Source organism: Drosophila bipectinata, chromosome 3R (genome assembly GCF_030179905.1).
Source record: "Drosophila bipectinata strain 14024-0381.07 chromosome 3R, DbipHiC1v2, whole genome shotgun sequence".
Lineage (NCBI taxonomy): Eukaryota > Metazoa > Arthropoda > Insecta > Diptera > Drosophilidae > Drosophila > Drosophila bipectinata.
Genome location: NC_091739.1, coordinates 26,988,373 through 27,006,409, shown reverse-complemented (window position 1 = coordinate 27,006,409; position 18,037 = coordinate 26,988,373). Strand labels below are relative to the sequence as shown.

The 18,037-nt window shown below is 45.5% G+C and overlaps 1 protein-coding gene across 4 annotated transcripts; it reads right to left on the bottom strand.

The window, feature by feature from the left end:
* Window positions 1–10: 10 nt before the first annotated feature.
* mbc (myoblast city) lies at window positions 11–17,989 on the bottom strand. Of its 4 annotated transcripts, none has more exons than XM_017236270.2 (16): window positions 17,422–17,989; window positions 10,899–11,010; window positions 8,934–9,090; window positions 8,603–8,872; window positions 7,243–8,539; window positions 6,896–7,184; window positions 6,495–6,842; window positions 6,264–6,438; window positions 5,084–5,197; window positions 3,746–4,586; window positions 2,361–3,686; window positions 2,077–2,302; window positions 1,924–2,010; window positions 1,664–1,718; window positions 1,292–1,607; window positions 11–1,234 (listed from the first exon to the last, which is right to left on the bottom strand). In XM_017236270.2, exons 1-16 carry the CDS (start codon window positions 17,465–17,467, stop codon window positions 918–920), a joined length of 5,976 nt encoding a protein of 1,991 aa, XP_017091759.2. In that variant the 5' UTR covers window positions 17,468–17,989; the 3' UTR covers window positions 11–917. The 4 variants fall into 4 exon arrangements, with proteins under 4 accessions (XP_017091759.2, XP_070136941.1, XP_070136942.1 ...); XM_070280840.1 differs by having other exon boundaries at window positions 1,664–1,715; XM_070280841.1 differs by lacking the exon at window positions 5,084–5,197.
* Between the last annotated feature and the right edge of the window lie 48 nt (window positions 17,990–18,037).

Sequence of the window (18,037 nt, the reverse complement as noted above, 5' to 3'; positions counted from 1 at the left end):
CTACTATGCATTCTTTTTGGGTGGTTTACTTTAATAAATCAAATCGTTACTGTTACATCCTTAAGTTTAGATAATTATTGCTTAATCTTTGGCCGATACACAGATCGCAATTACATAATTACACAGAGCTCTTTAAAATAAAATATTGGTTTATCTAAGATTAAATATTTGTTGTGTAAGTAAAATACATACATAGTTGTGCCTCGGGGTCTTCGCACGCTAAATGGTTTTTATAAAATGCGCTTATCGTATAAATCTCAACAGCTAGTTGCACTACATAATGGCTACACATAATTGTATCAAAACAGTACATACTAGTATATATGTATAGTAAAGCGCTCTTCACAAAAAATTGTCTAAAATGTTAACAAAGATTTCGTTCATCGTTCGCATTTCGTAATTGACTTGTTAGTAGATTTGTGCTAAAACCCTATTTGTGTTTGTAAAATCGTGGTAATTGATATTGCATATAGACTGTGTGGCACTTGTTTGCATAAGAGACGTAAAAAGTTTCTAGAGTTGATAATTAAAGCCTACGATCTAATATTATATTTTAGCGTACAGCGTATCGGGTGTACAACATAACTGAGTACTTGTGGAAGACAAGTAGATGGGCTTTTGTTCGAAAACAAACTAAACGAAAATGACGACATGTTCAACATAATATCATATAAACGTAAACATATTTAAAAACACTTAACAAGACATGTAAGAATAGGTATCGTAATCGAATTGCTACGGGCTAGTGCGATCGTTTCTAAGACACTTGTTTTGGTAGGCGGTCGTTTGTTTGTGGCTGAGGGCGTAGATCGTTGATTGTGGATTTTGGTGGATTGCCGCTATACATGTAGTAACAGGGAAATACTTGGCACTCGCGACATCATTTGAACGTATATGGCTGCTCCGCCCCTCATGCTCTATGGAATGTGTTTGCTGTGACGCGACGGCTTCGGTGGCGGCGTCGGAGGACGCGGCTTGCTGCCATCGATGGCATTCACCACACTGAAGTTCGTGGCCTGCAAATACTCGTACGTGGTATTGGTAATACTGGTCTTTGTCAGGGTCGTTGTAGTGCTCATGCTGCTGCTGCTCGTATTGCTCATTTGGCTCAGCAACGCATATCCGTTGGGCGCCCAGTCCATGGAGTGCAAGCTGCTGAAGTCTGTGGAGTCACGTGACTTGGCGGGCAGCGGCGGCGGTCGGATGTCCTCCTCGGATGTGGAATCAGTGGTTTCTAAAAAGAATTATATGTTTAGTATACCCCTTAGGAATATCATTCCCTAACACTTACCAACTGAATTGCGATTGCTGCTCTCGGATAGAGAGCGTGTATCTGGGAAATTCTTGATGCTGGCAGTGGGCGTGGCAATACTGGACGGCCGGGAAAGTCGGCGCTCCTTCTCCTTTTCCGAACGCAGGGGACGCTTTGGCGTCAGCTCTTCGGTCAGGACATGAGGATCTGGAGTTTTTGGACCGCTCAGTGAACTGTTGGAGGCGCTTGCTAGCGACGCTATGGATGTGTTGATCTCCTTCTCAGGGGTTGAGGTTATGGTGGTCAGAGGTGGCGTATACCACTGGCTGCTGGGCAGGCTGAGAGCATCCCGATCCTGCAGAATCAAGGGGTATTGTAAAAAGATGAACCGAATGTTGGATCCAAACTTACCTTCTTCATGGAGCGCCGCTTGGCCGGTGTCTTGTCCTTGTCCTTACCCTTGCTGCTGGACATGGCGATAAAGGCAATGGAAGCAAGGATGATTGGCAAATGAACAAAATGAAATAAGTACAACGAAAACAAATTAAAAATCTAATGAATTAAATCAAGTTAGAGTCTCAAACTAAAAGCCAGCGGTTAGCATGGAGAGAGAGTTCAAATATTTGTGGTTAGGCGGGTCTCCTTCAACTCGGGGATATCACTTTACACACCTGGTGTTGAAACTGAGGCTGGCAAGCGTTGACTTGATGGAGTTGGTCTGCGGTCTCGGCAGAAAGGTTGACTTGGACAGGCCGCTACTATAAGGGGGGAATCAAAACAATGTATTAAAGCAACTACCCCATAGAGGTACAAGCTGCACTTACTCTGATGATCCCATGCTGGTCTCCGAATGGCGGTTGTAGCTGCCATCGAATCCCGCTGGCAGGAAGGAATTGGTCCGGCGCATCACAACCGAGTCAATCTTCAGATCACAGGTCTTTTCGCCGTACTGCGTCTCCACATGCCTCTTCATGTCGGAGAAGCATTTCTCCAGGTGCTCCTGCAGGGCTTTTAGGCTTTCGGGTGCTCGTTGCCGATGCAACTGAATGGCTGTAAAAGGAATCAAGTTAGAGAAGGTAGTTACTTTAAATCTATGTGAACTTCTTACCTATCTCCAGTAACGGAATCTGCAGGGCAATCAGATCCTTCAGCTCCTCTACCAGCTCTTTGTCGTCTGGATTCTGTTCCAGGTACTCCTCAACTAGGAAAGCCTCTTCGTACTTGGCAAAGCCACCCATCACCGCCGGGTCCACGATGCCGTTCAGCTTCATGGTCAGCGGATTAATGTGCAAGGTCTCATCACTTCGGTGGAGAATCACCAGCTGTCGGACGTCGCGGTTCGTGTCCCGCATAATCTCCACCGCCCTCTCGAGAGGAGAGATCTTAAAGGTATTTGTCTCGACGACGGGGAACCAGCGTAGCACTCCCGGCAGGGGGAAGCTGGCAAGTAGCTCCGTACGCTCCAGCCACAGATTCCTCACATCATCCATGTGGCCGCCACCGCTGCTGTCGCGGAACGGGCGCGAAAACTGGAACTTCTGCACGTTGTTGGCGGTGAAGTACTTGACTATCTCATTGGAGATGATCTTGTCGTTGAATTTGGCACAGTCGGGATTCATGATGGGCTCCACCTTGTTCACCTGAATGTACTGGCCGTCACTGTTGGTTATATCCTCGCCCGGGGCCTCTAGTGTTTGCATGAGTTCCGCCTGCGGATGTTGGACCAGCATCCTGGTGCAAAAGTCACTATGCCGTTCGTACTCCTTGCCCCGGAAGATGTAGACTTTGTTCTGGAGCAGACGTGGGAATCCTCGACCGTAGAAACACACACGGAAGTACTCGGAGCTGTGACGCAACTCCTTCAGAATCTTCTCAAAGAACTGAGCCATTCGCTTCAGGAGCTCCGCCAGCTTGATGTAGTCATAGATCTCCTCCTCGTACTGGCGGGCCAGCACCTTGCACATGTCGATGGCGCACTCCCATTGCTTGCCCTTGTCGAAGTAGTCCATTATGTCGAAGTACAGCGCCTCCTTCAGCTGGCGGTGGGTGCGGCAAACGTTGTGTTTCGAGCTCCGTAGCTGCGGAGAGAGTTCCATGTCCGTCCAGCGCAGAAGGTTCGCGTGCAGCTTCAAAGTGAACGCCGCCTCGGTGTAGTTCTCGAACTCCATGTGGAGGGCGCACAGCTTGTACACGTACCGGATGTACATCTCCTTGAGATCCACATCCGAGTAGAACTGCAGGAGCGAGAATGTGCAAGCCATGCGGTTCTCCTTGCTCTCGTCCTGAATAATGAAGCGGTACTCCAGGAGTTTGTCCATGAGTCGGGTCACCATCTGGACGAAGGCTGTACCATCCACGTTGAGAGTGCTGTGAGCAGCACAGCGTTCCAGCATTATCTCTTCGAAGAGTTTCTTGTATTCCGCATCACCTTTGCCTTTGGAATAGTTGTATTAATATTAAGTATATAAGGCTTATAAAAAGTAGTGTCTTTACCAGCTCCAATAAGGATGTCCAGCTTCTCGATCATCGCCGTCTTAAAGTCGGAAAAGTTCCCCTTATGGTGGGCATTGTTGAACTTGGTGTCCCCATAGCTTTCCAGCTCCAGTCTAGAGCTGTAGTACTCGCACTGCATCATGTCGAAGAAGATGGGAATCGTCTCCCGACGCAGATCTATCTCTGGGATCATGCTCATCTCCAGAATGGGTTCGACGAGTTGCGGCACAAACTTGGGCTTGTGCTGGCCCAGTTGGAACCACATTTTCCGAATCTCCATGGCGGTGTCCTTGCGAATATCCCGATAGCGGGCAAACACAATCTGCCGCTTGTTGTCGTTGAAGTCGTTCAGTTGCAGTGGAGACTGCACCAGGAAGGCGATGGAGCACTGGAAGAAGTTCGACCAGATCTGCTTCTCGAACGGACACAGGAAGTAGTCCGTAATGACCACGGCCAGGTGCTGAAGAGCTCCCAGGATCACCGTGTTCTGGTGCATGATCATGTCCATCCAGTCCCTGGGGAATACTGCCTTCTGGATCGGCGACACCAGCTGCTCGAAAGTCAGCAGGATTTCAGTGACAAACACCTTCAGTTCCCCATGCTGGTGCAGATCCTTGACGAAGTACTCGTAGTGCTGGGCATCCATGCGCTGCAGAATACCCAGCATGATGGCAAAGAACTTGCCAACCAACCCCGTGTCCCTGTCCAGGGCCTGGGCTGCCTTCATGACGGTTCGCAGCAGGATAATCATGACGTCGCGGATGTCGTTGTGCGTGGGACCCACATCCGAGCGGAAGAGCAACTTTAGGATGTTGTTCATGATGTTTATGCATTCGGTTATCTGGCGACGGAAAGGGCTTTGTTAGAGACTGGTCAAGACTGTGTTGGAGGAGCAGGGAATGTTTAATGGAGCCTTTTTACCAATTTCTATCAACAATTGGTAAAGAAGCTCTTAACTGGTTTGGTTTTGTTGCAAAATATCTTTGTTTAGGTTCTTCAGACTGTCTGGCTGGGCTTCATAAAATTAAGTTATCATTAGTGTTTATTAAAAAATTAACATAAAACGTTGCAAAACCATTTAAACATTGCATGGCAGGAAGCTGGAACATCTTAAGCCTAACTTAGCGGGCGTCCAAGGCGGCAAAGCACATGGATACTTCCTGACTCTCCAGCAGGATAGCGTTTCAAACACCACCATCCCTATATAGCTATAAGCTTTAGGATCTTAAGCTTAGGGTTTACAGAACAAAATATTGTATACAAAACGAGATGCTGAGACGCTGAGACCTAAATCTGGCTGAATGGAAATCGAGAGACGTATTTTTGTATATTTTTTACCTTTTTATTTGCAGTCGTATCACATGTGTGCAGTTGGGATTTTTTCTGTCCGAGCACTTTGGCTGCTTTCGAAAGATTCTTTTCTTGCTGCCAGATATCGGTTTTCGAGTCTCCCTAAATATTTGGTATTTGTTTCGGGGTTTGTACAAGGCAATTGCGGCATTTTGTGGCAAAAACAACAGCAACAGAGAAACGATAACAACACATCGGTTGGGTTGTGCGTGATTAAAAATTTTAATTGAATTTTTTTTTGAAATATTATACGAAAAACATTTAGATAATGAAGTAATGTGGGAAGAGAGGTAAATACAAAACAGATAGATAGTTTATTACATTGGATGCCAAGTAGTCTCGTGGGTGGGTGTGCTGTGTGGTATTGTGTGGGTGTGATGTGGATATTGTTCCCAGGTGTATGCATGTGTGGTGCTTTGATGTACTCCCAAATGCAAATTGCTTTCTAACAATGACGATGACGAGGGTGATCAGGTGCAAAACTAAACACACGCCTATTAAATGAGTTCGCAACTACATACGCCCCATGGTCGGGTGGATACAAACGTAATCTCGCTCTAAACACACACATGAAGGTCGCTAACTAACAAATCAGATGATCAGATCATCTGGGTGCTTAAGACTAGGACGTGAACTAGGACACAAGACACATAAACTAGCATAACATTTAATTAAATAATAGTCCGTGGAGTTTGCAGTTTACATGCCAAACGTTCTTAGAAATCACTAACAAGCAAATGCAACATGCTTAACACTAACTAAACACTGCTCGCAAGTCTACATATTAACTAGTAAGTAACTAGGCTTAGTTTTACTTGAACTGAACAAAATTAATACAAGTCACATGTCAAGTTGGAGGGTTCTCTTTTTGAACCATTTGATGGGATTTTAAATGGATTTCTGGATAATGGATCTGGATATTTAAGCATTTTTAAGTTTTTTAAGTAATTTTAAATGTTAAAATGTATTCAGCTTTAGTTACTTTTAGTTTCTTTAATTAGCTTTTTAAGTCGACTTGATCATGTGCTGGGTTATGTTTTAATTTTGCGTCTTGTCGGTGCATTCACAAGACAGTTTTCAAGGACGATGCATCGGATTAAGAACAAAATGCAGTTTCCAAATGACAAATTAGTGAAACACACAGTGCGGCTGTATCTCTAGGACATACCTCCTCCTTGCTCTCCAGGTGGTCCTTGATGTGCTTGCAAAACACCGGCAGCAGTATGGCCCGGCACTTGGGCAGGGTGAAGAGTTTCGTGTCCACAAAGTCCTTGATGCAGCCCATTTTGGACTGCGTTAGGCGGCGTGGTGGAAACTTTTCCAGGATTTCAACGATCGAAACGCTATAAAATATAATATTTTTTATATTCATTCATCAGCTACCGATCTGTAAGCCTACCTCAATGGCTCTTGGTCAAAGACCTGCATCAAGTCGGTGGCAATGATGTGCAGATTCTTGAGGAGCGCCCCCTCCGACTTCAGCAAGTTGCTGGGGCAGCCAATCATGTCGATGAACATGCGGAGTAGCTCCTGCAACCGGGAGGCAAAGTCCAACTCCGAATTGCAGTTCATCTCGGTGTAGAGCAGACGAGATCGTATGACGAACTTCATCACATAGTGGAGATAACGAGTCGTCTTGTACAGACGCCGCACCTCCAAGCTCTCCTCGAGATTGTTGCCATCGGCGGACTTTTCCTTCGGCGATATGGCTTCCCGGATGTTCTTTTGCAGCACATCCATCAGTTTTCTATTAAAAGGATTTATTTAAATCGATTTTTAATGATTTTGAGATGCACTTACGTGTATGCCAGGGTGAAGGAGAAGCTCTCATTGATGTACACATCTAGGACGGTGAGGAAGTGCTGGTACTTCAGATCCGACACCGTTTCAATCAAGTATATGATGCTCATGAACACCAGCTGGTCGTACTTCTCTGGATCATCGTTCTCCACCAGAATGTTGAACAAAGCATCCAGTATGTCCTGCAGGAACTTCACAACCTCCTCGCCAGGCACCAAGGTCAAGGCCTTCAGCGACTGCTCCAGCGTCTCCTTGTGGGCGGACCAGTTTAGGAGACCCAGTAAGCTCACTGCAAGGAATGATTACCTTTTAGTTTCTGTGAAGATCCAAGGAGAATCTATGCTTACCGCTTTGAGTGAGCTTGGTGCTGCACAGATTCACGCCAATGGACAGATGATCCTTGGGCAACAGGCTGAGTCCACCGATCGAGGGCTTTGCACCTTGGATCTCGGCCGTCGTGGAGGGAAGCTCCAGATAGCAGTTGGCCACCGTCTTGTCGTACTTCTTGTGGTCGATCTTGTAGACGGCAAGGATGTGCTGGCCCTGCGGAATGGTGGTACCGTTGGCCTGCATCAGCCGCATGTAGGCCAGGCCGAAGGGCTTCTCGCTCCGATCCTTCTGCTCGTTGCTGCTCCGATGTTTCAACACGAATCGCAGATGGCACTGCTTGAAGTCCTCGATGGGCACGTGAATCTTGAACGTCTCCTGCCACTTGGGCTTGTCGTCGTGGTAGTAGACCACGGACTTGTACTCGTCGATGGGCGGATGCCCGGCCCCAATACTCAGAACTCCCGGCACAAGGTAGCCCTGCTCGTTGGCCACGCACACCGACACTTCCACGTTCTTCTCCGAGGTTTTGGCGATGCGGGAGAACTCTCCGCTGCAGATGGTTAGGTAGAGATCGTTGCGCACGTCACCCGGCAGGATGACCTCGGGGAAGCCCATCTTGCGGGCCACCGGAACGTTGGTGTGCACCAGGCGGGGGAAGTCCTCTTTGATTTGTTTTATGTCTCCGCGCAGCACTTCGATGGTCACTGCCATTTTCGAGTCGATCTTGCCGATGTCCTTGTTGCCAATCAGCTTGCGCAGCGTCCCGTCCAACGTGTCCTTGTCGCACATGATGAACGGCAAGTCCAGGTTGCCCCGGAAGTCGTCCGCATTGTTGATGATGGGGGTCAGGTCCTTGCAGGCCACGCCAAAGGGCCTCCTTATCACATACTCTCCCGTGCTGCCGGAGGATCCGCTGGAGCTCACTGAGAGCTGCGACGCCTTGCGACTGGAGGCATTCAGCATGGTGTTGGCCATGCTAATGCTCGTCCGCTTGGACTCCACCGACTCCTTGAACTCCATGGACCCGATGCGGATGGCGTAGCAGACCAGGTACATCTTGGAAATGGCCAAGTCGCTTTTGCTGAGATCCGTGAAGAGCACCCGGTTGTTGTCGATCTGCTCCAGGGCGGCTCCGGTGCGGGACCACTTTACCACATAGTTCTCGCTGATGGGCTTGTGGTTCTCACCGTCGAAGAGGCAGAAGAGCAGGTCCGAGTCCTCCTGGAACTTGCACACAAAGGCATTCACGTGCAGGAGGATGTTGTGGGAATATTTATTCAGAGTTCGTGTGGTTCCACGATCGCTGGTCAGTCGCTGGAAGGAGAATGGATGATAAGGATGAGCTGAGATGACCTTTATATCTCTAAGAACACTCACATTCGCCTTCTCGATCCGCTGGACGGCGTGCACATGCTGCTCGTACAGCTCGGTGGTGCAAATGGCATTGGTGTCCAGGATGTCACCGCTCTCGTCGCGCACCACCATGTCCAGACCGAGGAGCTTGTTGCCAGTATCGATCTGGTTGGTGGCCAACAGCTTCACCTTCCTAATCTCGTCGAGGGGAAGATTTCCAGAGATCAGGGCTGCCCGGTTATTGTTCAGCTCGTTCATTTTCCTTCGAATCCTTGAGAAGCTGGGGTTGGTGGTCTGAAAGGGCAGGGTAATGGTTAGTCAGAAGCCCAACAAGATTATCCCCCTGGGAACTCACCAAAAAGTAACTTTTGGCAATGGAACCCCACTCCAGGAGCACTTTGGTGATCTCCTCAACAATGTCGCTTCGCTGGATGCAGAACTCTCCATTCACGATGGTGTATTCACACAGATGGATGTACGTCTTGGGAAATATGCCTCGTGTTTCCTTGGCTCTGCAACAGAAATTGAATAAAAACAAGAGAAGGGGGGAAGTCATTAAAATGTGGCCTGCACATGGTGGAACACAAAAAGGACAAATTGCCAGGGGAAGCTCTCTCTGAATGGGGCTCCCCTCTCGAAGAGACCCTTCACTGTGGACATTTAATATTTACATTCATATATGACACAATTCAACAGCCATCGCGACTGATGAATTACCCAACCCAAGCCCTAACAGATAGGGGAACTTGCAGCACTGAGATATGGGGTTTTTTTTTTTGGTGGTTTATAAAATATATATCTTTTTATAGAATAAAATTCATGAATAAATTGTGGTTAAGCCTGTGATCTAATTAGATATCTTTTCTTTAGAGCACTATTTCTATTTTTCCAGTGTAGCCCAGTGTCTGCAGAGGAAGTGCGCTCAAAGTGTGACATTGTCGGACTATATGGAATGCTTTAATTTGGCTCAATTCGCCGCTTGACATGCGGGGTGGCCACTTTAATTGCCCGAGGCATTCATCACTTACAGAATCATCGCCCCTGTTGCTGTCCCCCCTGGTAGCTCCTCCATCGGTCCCTGAACCCGGTCAAAGTTCTAGATGGGTTACCTTTATGGTATCTATCGCTCTCGAGCTCTATAGCCTTCGAAATTCATTTAACCATTTCCAATTGATTGCGACGGCGCCCAGGCCAGAGGCCTCATAATTTTCAATATTTACGCTTGAAAATCGTGAGAAAATCCACAATTAAAATTGATATTTTTCTATAAACAAAAAATAAAGAATTTTTGATGGAAAGCAAACATAAATTTCGGGCCAAAGAGGTTATCAGCATATCGGGTGTCGTCTTCCCTTCAGTATTGGGAGATAGAAGCACAGTAGAGTGTGGGAATGTGCTTCATAATTAAAGCAAATTAACGCCCAGAACTCTGGACTCGAACTGGTTTAGGCTGGCTCTCCTCCAAGTCTTCACTGTGATCGGGGAATGTGTGTGTGCGCCCCTTTATTTACTTTACTGTCTTTGCTGGCCATGCGAGATGTGTGGAATCTCCGAGTCTCATGGGCTGGGCTGCATGGGTCAGCAGAATTATTGGACAAGAGGTCAGAACCGTCAGAATTCCGAAGGCGTTCTCTCTCTCCCTGCGCCAGCTACTGGGCTGCCTGATAAGGCGGCTGAAGATAAAAACTCCAAACAAACCAAAGAAAAAGGGTCAAGCCATGTATATATAGTATATACACATAAATATTGAATGGAGGAAGGGGCTGGTAGGGGAAACTTTTATCTCTTCGACGAATGTGGCATGCAACTTTGGCAGCCAGCATGTGGCGGCATATGGTCGCCGAGCAAAGGATGCAGGAAAGGAGCGGTCTTGGCCCCGATTTCCTTGGAATACTCACTCGAGCAGCCTCCTCTTGATGGGTAAACAAAGGCCCAAAACAAATGGGCGGCGCTTGTGTACCTGATTTACGATTTCTATGCATCTGAAAAATCTGTTTCCGCTTCTGAACTTGTATCTGCTGCTACTGCTGCCTGTTTTCTGTATCTTAAAGTCTGTATAGTGATGTCTGGGATGTTTCTTCGCAGCTCTCATGCATATGCATTAGACAAAACGAGATTGCAGTGAAAGTCTCCTCTCGTCTCGGGGGGGAGGGAAGGAGAAGATCCAGCAGATCGCTGATTAGACAAACAACGGCGGGAAAATAGTAACATCAACCCATAGACTTGCTCGACAAACAAGCTAATGAGATAATGGGGCACTTGATTGGTTGTATTTCCCAGCCCTGTTTTGGAATATATATTCGACAGATACTATACTCACTTTTGTCTGTATCCGTAGTACCAGTGGGTGGTCTCCTTGAGGATTATAACAGCATCTCCCACGTCCAGGTTAAGGCGATGTGGCTTGTTCTCCTGGTCGAAGTTGCATTTGGCTGAAAGATGGAGAATAGTTTAATATTTGGGTCTAGCTTGGAGCACCTTTCCCTCCAGACAGCCGCTGTCAACTGAGCCAAATCACCGCAAAATCAACCGCAAAATAAACGGGAGCGGAAGGTTATCAATTAGCCCATACCATCCCCAGCCATGAGGGGGATGCGCTGCTGATCATCGGAAGCTGGGCTGTCGCTATCTGTGCACCCGAGCGGATGGGATATTTGATAAACCCATCATCATCCACCCAACAGAATCCCCCCACTTGGTTTCCGCCATGTACCATGTCGTTCTACGTGAGATCTAACACAAAAATCTGAACCAGAAACGCAATAGGAAATGCTTTTGAAAGAAAACTTAACTTAAAGTTTAATATTTTATTTAATCCACATTTGTATCTCAGTCTTAAATCTCCATTTTATTTATTTTTTATATAAAAAATGCGACTGTTTCTCTTTCTTTCCACATCGGACTTATTGGGACATGACTGGCGCATCGCCCTGGGCGACGACTTCATCATCGTCGGCGACAAACTTCCTCCTTGGCTCTGATAGTGCAACTTTCCAGATATACGCCAGCCATAAAACATATTTAATATACACATGTGAGTAGTCCCCCTCTTTACGATGGCCCACCAACCACAAAAGATACAACACCGAGTTGGGACGCCTTCGCGTGGCACGCTCCGGGTGGTGCTGAAATCGGTGGTAGTGGTAGCGGGAGGTGGAGGTGGAGCCGGTGGCGACTGCGCAACAAAAGCCAGAGAAGGAGCTGGAGGAGAAGGAGGAGGTGCGGCATCGGCAGCTACGGTCCAATGACCGATGCTCGCCATGTTCGCGCTCGGGCCGATCTCGATGGAAAGCATAACAAGCGAGAACGACCTCCACAGCACATTAAGAGCCGCGCAGTGGCAGTAATTCGCGAAAGGTATGCCATTGTCGCGATATAGACAGTCATGGTAAAAATAATACCCCAAAAACACTAAATATTATTAAATATTAAGGGAAATAAATAGAAAGAGGTTATGGGCTATGATTAGTGGAATAGGATCTTAAACTTTCGGTTTTATGATCCCAGCTATGAGATAGAGGATTATTTTAAGGAAAACCCCTATCTTTAAGATGAAATATCTGTATATCTGTATCTCCCTCTATTCTTACACCTATTTCCTTGCCCTCAGGTATCTCTAAGTGTAAATGTTTATTTTTTTTGTAGCTTTTTTGCATTTTATTTGGTCTGTCTGTCGAATTGCGTGGAAAGTTATCTTGGAATGGGACTGGGTCAATTGCGAAAACCAGTTAAGCGAGTGAGTGCGTCCAGGAGAAGTGCTTTCCCAGCTATGTATGTAGGTTTTGCAAGAAAGTTTCTCAAGATTTCTCAAGAAATGGATTAAAATTAGATCGAAGACACAAAGAGGCAATTAAAATGATTGAATTTCCGTATATCAGATGGGCGTTGGGTGATTACTTATTCGCACTTCTGGGCCGAATTATGCGCAAATGAAAAATACTTCGAAACGGCAGGTGAATCATCATCATCGACGCCTACGTCGCGGTCGCAGTAGCCGTCAACGTCGAAGTCGGCGCTGCGGTCAAGCAATCAGTCACAACGGCACACCTACAAACGTGAGTAGAGTGGGGTAAGGGTGTAGGTAGGGGGGTATGGGGGTTCGGTTCAAGAACGATCAAAAACGTCATTAAATTGAGCCCATTTCCTTTCCTTCTGATAAGCCCCTCCCCTCCAGTGACCCTTTCTGTGGCACAACAACAACAACAACTAACGGAAATAATCATAAATAATGAAATACATACAGTATCTTGGAGTTTTAAATAAAAAATACACAAAAAAAAATAATACAAAAATAAAAAATATATTATAGCATATATTTGTAAGCTTTCTTTGCCCTAAGTAAGCCCTGGTTTTTGTCAGTGTGCCTTGCAGTCACGGCTCAATGGCAGTTGTGGGAAGGAAAAAGGGTATGCCAGACCAGACCAGACCAATATATAGAGAGGAGAACCAGCAACAGGCAACTCAGGTAAGGCACTCCAGGTAAGCCAGAACAAATTTATTCACAATGGCCCGTCCTCCCAGTCCAGTCCTCCCTTCTTTGTGGCACTGCAGCGGATGCAGCTGCACCTCCAAAGGCTACCAGAGAGAGATGCCCCCAGCACGTGAACAAAGTGTGCTCCTCCCTCCTCAACACTCCCCCCTGGCTAGAAGTTTTGCTAAAAAACGCTAGATAAAAAAAATAACAAAACAAACAAAAAACAATAACAAATCGCAGTGGATAATAAAATGAAACCCCACAGTCAGTAGTAGTACGAGGTGATGCTTCGTCATCATCGTGACTGGGTGACTGGACAGCCACAAGAATTAAAAGTAAAATACAATAAAAACAATAAAAAATAAAATAAAAACAATATAAAATAAAACTAAAAACCAAACAAAAACTAACAACAACAAGCGCCACTTGGCTCGTATTTTTTGTTGAAATTTCAGGTTTAAATAGCACGCTGGCTTGAAGCTTAGAAGATTCTATATGGCTCTATATGCTCCGACTCTGGCTCTGGTATATATGCAAATTCTATACACACATATTTAGGTATTTTTTGTTGTTATTTGTTTTCCTGCCAGCCAGTTTGTTTGTCGCTATTCGAAATTCGAATATAAATATCCAAGTACTGCCAAGATCTGGCATGAGCTAAGCCCCTCAAGCGTTTTCTATAGATATATAGATACATATATGTATATATATTTCAGTTCAGTGTGTGTTTGTATCTCATCTTTAATTGCTTGAAGCCTGGGGAACTGTTCGGAGGGTTAATTATAATGATTCTCGGCGGTTTAGAAGCTCTGGCATTGACTAATTACAAGTCTCGAGAGGAGATCTCTGAAAAAGGGGTGAGGTGGGAGTGTTTTGGATCCAAAAATAGAGAAGTGGGGGAGTTCTATCTCAACTACGAGATACTAAAATTAGTAAACAATTACTTTATGAATCTTTTGAAAGAAAAAACCTAAAAATAAAACAAGAAACGTGACTGTATTCTTACGCATCATTTTCGTTCAATAACAAGTTTTATTCAAAGCTTCTGACACATTTTTTGGGGTTTGCCAAAATGGTATATTATTCAAAACAAGTACATTGATATTCTTAAGATACATATATATATGTCTGCTATATCTACTATTTATATAATTGTACTGCTCGAGTACTGTGTTTGAGTTTTAGACCCCCTAGATAATATTTGATGGGACATAAATTCATAAAAATACTTGCACAACCTCTTCCCGCGGCCTGACAGTTACGGTTAATGTCGTTTCGGTCGTAAAAAAAGTAACCAGAAACAAATTAGAATTAGGAACCAAACAACAAGAATGTTGATAAAAAAAAAAACAAATGCGTTATTACGGAGCAGGGCTATAAAAATTGCGGAGCAACAAAAGACATCCAAAGACCATCTAGACTCTAAAGGAAATGTAAACACAAACTTGACCCATTTGAGAAAATCACTTAAAAGCCATTGGAACCAAGGCTTTATGACTCTTTGAAGAACATGAGGTTGAGGTTGGAGGTTGGGGTTCTTTAAAAATAATTTTATCAATAAGCGGCAGTCTTTGCTTTCCAGATACGAGTTGTACTTCAGTTAACCTTTATGACTGTTAGCTTGCCACAGAAGTTGCAGCTGAAACCAGTTTCCTCCTCCGACACCGGATGACGCACTGGGCCCCCTTCCAGAGATTCCAGATTCGATCCCAACATTTATGTTTAATTAAGCAATTTCGGAGAGCAATCGAAGACTGCACTACGCCAATTAGCATAAGAGATGCGATCTCCGATCCCGATTGGGGTGGTGGTTGGGTGGAGGAGGAGCGAAGGAGGAAGTGGCGGCGATTGAGTTTCCATTTGATTGCGAAATGGAGAGATTGGAAAGCGGAGATTGTGTCTAGATGGGTGGGGTTGGGTTGGGGGTGGAATCAAAAATCAGAATCACAAGTGGATGTGCAATCCACTTGGACGGTTGCTCAACTATCCGGAGTTGGAGATAGGAAAGCATACAGGGTGCTTGTGGTGGGGATGTCTCAGGGGATGAGTGTTCCTCCATATGAGTCAGCAGTGCAAACAACTATGCATCTGGGCCGGGGTCGGGATCGGAGTCGGGGCAGGGCATCTGCCGCATGATAACACCACCCAGGGCGTGTCTTATTCCCAGGAGAAACATTATAGTGTTTCTATATTTGGAAATTAGAGCCAGAAATTGGAGTAATAGAAATTATATCTTTAATAAACAAAAGCTAGTTTTTTAGACCTGTAATCCTCACCTGGATTAGAGACCTTGTAGTTTTCCTTGGAAAAGCGAAACTTCAACTAACCCCACAAACGACTATTATAGGTAGAATCGGAAATCTGAGACGACTCTGCGGTTTGCTACAAAATTTGATTAGCTTTTCACTCCAAGTGTGGTAGAAAGCCTTTGAAATTATGCAAATCCAAAGGCATTTCATGCAACTAAAACTCCAACGAGCTGGAAAATTTTAATTAAATTGAGAAAAGCCAGACTCTGAAATCAAAAACCAAATCTACCCTACCACTCCCGAGGTCCGGAGTGCGGAGTCCCCCCATTTTCTCTGCTCAGGCCTCATTAAGTTTTATGCTTACTTTTCTCCTCGTCCCTTGATGTTTTTGTATTTATTATTAACGCTCTTGCTTTGGATGTGGATGTGGATGTGTTTCTATTCAAATTTAGAAGTAGAATGCACCTTGGAGCAGGGGCTGATGCTCCACAAGGGGGGTTCCACAAAATTATAATTCAAAAAAATATATATCTTCACTTTCCATTAGGTTTGAAAACTCGGAAAAGTCGGGAATAGCTTTCAAGGGGAGCTGGAGACCTCCCCCCTTCACATACGCCACTGGCTGCTAGTGAGTAAATAAAAAAGGGAGGCAGGGAGGTAGGCCCAGTGAAGAGGATGCAGGTGTAGTCCAACTAGAGGCAATGAACAGTGGAGTAGTGCGGCACAGTGATGTGAAGATGTCACCGTGGGGCAGCACTGCCATCAGCGACTTTGGCAGACGAGGTGGTGAGGAGGAGGAGGAGTGGGAGCCCTCTTGTCCCCAAAGGAGTGTGTGTGGAGTGCGTGTGTATACACACCCCAACTATTTTCTATGCAGGAGGCAGACTCACTCTCTTCGACCGAAATAAACTCACCTACACTGTCCCAGAGCATGTACATCGATGCCATGATAAGGGCCATAAAGTGATAAGGCTATTACCGAATGTTTATCGCTAATATTTGGTTATTATTAAAATTCAGTTATTCAGACTTGTGCGAGTTTTAGCACAAGTTTAATATATTTAATATTATGTGGGTCAGAAGAATGTCATTTATCGCTGCAGCTCTCGAAATGCTTCCGATTTGCCTAGTTTTTCTAGAATTTGAAAATTGTAAGTCGCAGAGAGTCGTAGAACAAAAGAGGGCCCGATAAGACAAGAAAAACCATGAAACCGCTGCTGATAAAAAGCTAAAAGACGAGTGGAGTGGGCTTGGAGCATTACAAAGGCCAAAATCGCAATGCCAAAGAAAATGTTATCTCTAGGCCTGATTACATGGGCGTGGCGGGGTGGATCAAGTACTCCAACAATTTTTAGTACAAGCACCGTTAGTACAAAAAAGGGACGGTCGGAGGCAAACATGCGTAAGTAAGCAGAGCTCCATTCGAGTGTTAAGAGATTGTGTCAGCGAATGAGTGAGTTATTGAGTTGCACTCACCCTCCAAAGAGTACATATGTGTATGTGTGCATACCTGTACCTCCCTCCACCTGTAGTATCTATTGATCGGAAGGGAGGGAAAAGGTCAACAGCAACAACGAACGGTCCATAAAAAATTCACACGTAGCTTGGGATCGGGTCGCGATTAGATATTTCATGGTCAATGCCAGTGAATAGGCTGGGATTTGTCTCACACAATATGAGTAGAGGAGAATGCACGAGTGCCTCTTGCAGTTGCAACCAGCGGGAATCAGAGGTGGAGGGTAGGCAGGCAGGCAGGCAGATGATGGAAAACAGGTTTTTGTTTCAAGAGCAGATCTCAGAATTCTGGGCTGGGGTGTTGAATGAACAAGAGAGTGAGAGAGGCTGGAAAACAGGATGAGGCCGAGAGACCGAAACACCGAAAGAAAAACGAAATTACCGTGCCGAGGCCGTGTGTGTGTGCAAGCGAGAAGGTGCAACAAGTTACCGTCCCACAGCACACAGCGGGGGGCAGGCACATGGCGAACAGCGCCAACAGTTCATAAATTTAGTATGTTTGTTTACAATGTACTTTGTTTAAACATTCTTCCCGGCCATATTTTAGTTAATTTATTTTTTAAGATTTTCCCAAAAAACAGCTAAAACCCAAAGCTGTTACTTACCAATGCCGAATGCCTGCTTGGCATTGCAGTCGCTCCACACACTCATCTTGAGTGGCTTTTATTTTCGTTGTTTTCGCCAACTTCTACCACCAACACACTAACACGATTAAAACAGCTATCGCGATCACCTTCCACTACCACTCATTCACATGCAGCCAGCCGCGTAGTGGACTTTCGTTGGCGAATATCAACAAAACAACAAAAACAAAATTAGGCAACAACAACGTAGAGCAACACGTAGTTGAAATTTCGGTTTTCACAATGCCGCCATCAGAAGAATTTCATTTCACTACCGATTTCGCCCAAAGAGCATTGATTGCAACAAATTCATAGGTACAAATAATTATTATTGCACAATGGCCTGCATTCCACTATTGTCGCTTTTAATGCATTATTTTGCGTTGTTATCCGCTCGTTTTGTTCTCGATTTGGGAGTTGGCCCGCCGCTAATAATCTCCACTCGCACTCCCGCACATGCACACACACACGAGCATGGGGCTAGTAATTAATTAACGAGCGCTCTTAGCCCGCGTTCGGTTTGGCTTAACGGTTGAAGAGTGAGTGAGAAGATGGAGAGCCACAATTCGAGACCGCCGGGGCAATTCAGTGTGACCAT

What these genes read in the sequence shown, in the direction of transcription:
- mbc (XM_017236270.2), bottom strand. Translation starts at nt 17,467, where the DNA reads ATGAGTGTGTGGAGCGACTGCAATGCCAAGCAGGCATTCGGCATTG. An exon ending in TACTACGGATACAGACAAAA is followed by an intron (nt 9,091 to 10,898) that starts GTGAGTATAGTA and finishes TTTCTGTTGCAG; the next exon opens with AGCCAAGGAAACACGAGGCA. An exon ending in ATACGACTGCAAATAAAAAG is followed by an intron (nt 4,587 to 5,083) that starts GTAAAAAATATA and finishes TTCCGTCGCCAG; the next exon opens with ATAACCGAATGCATAAACAT.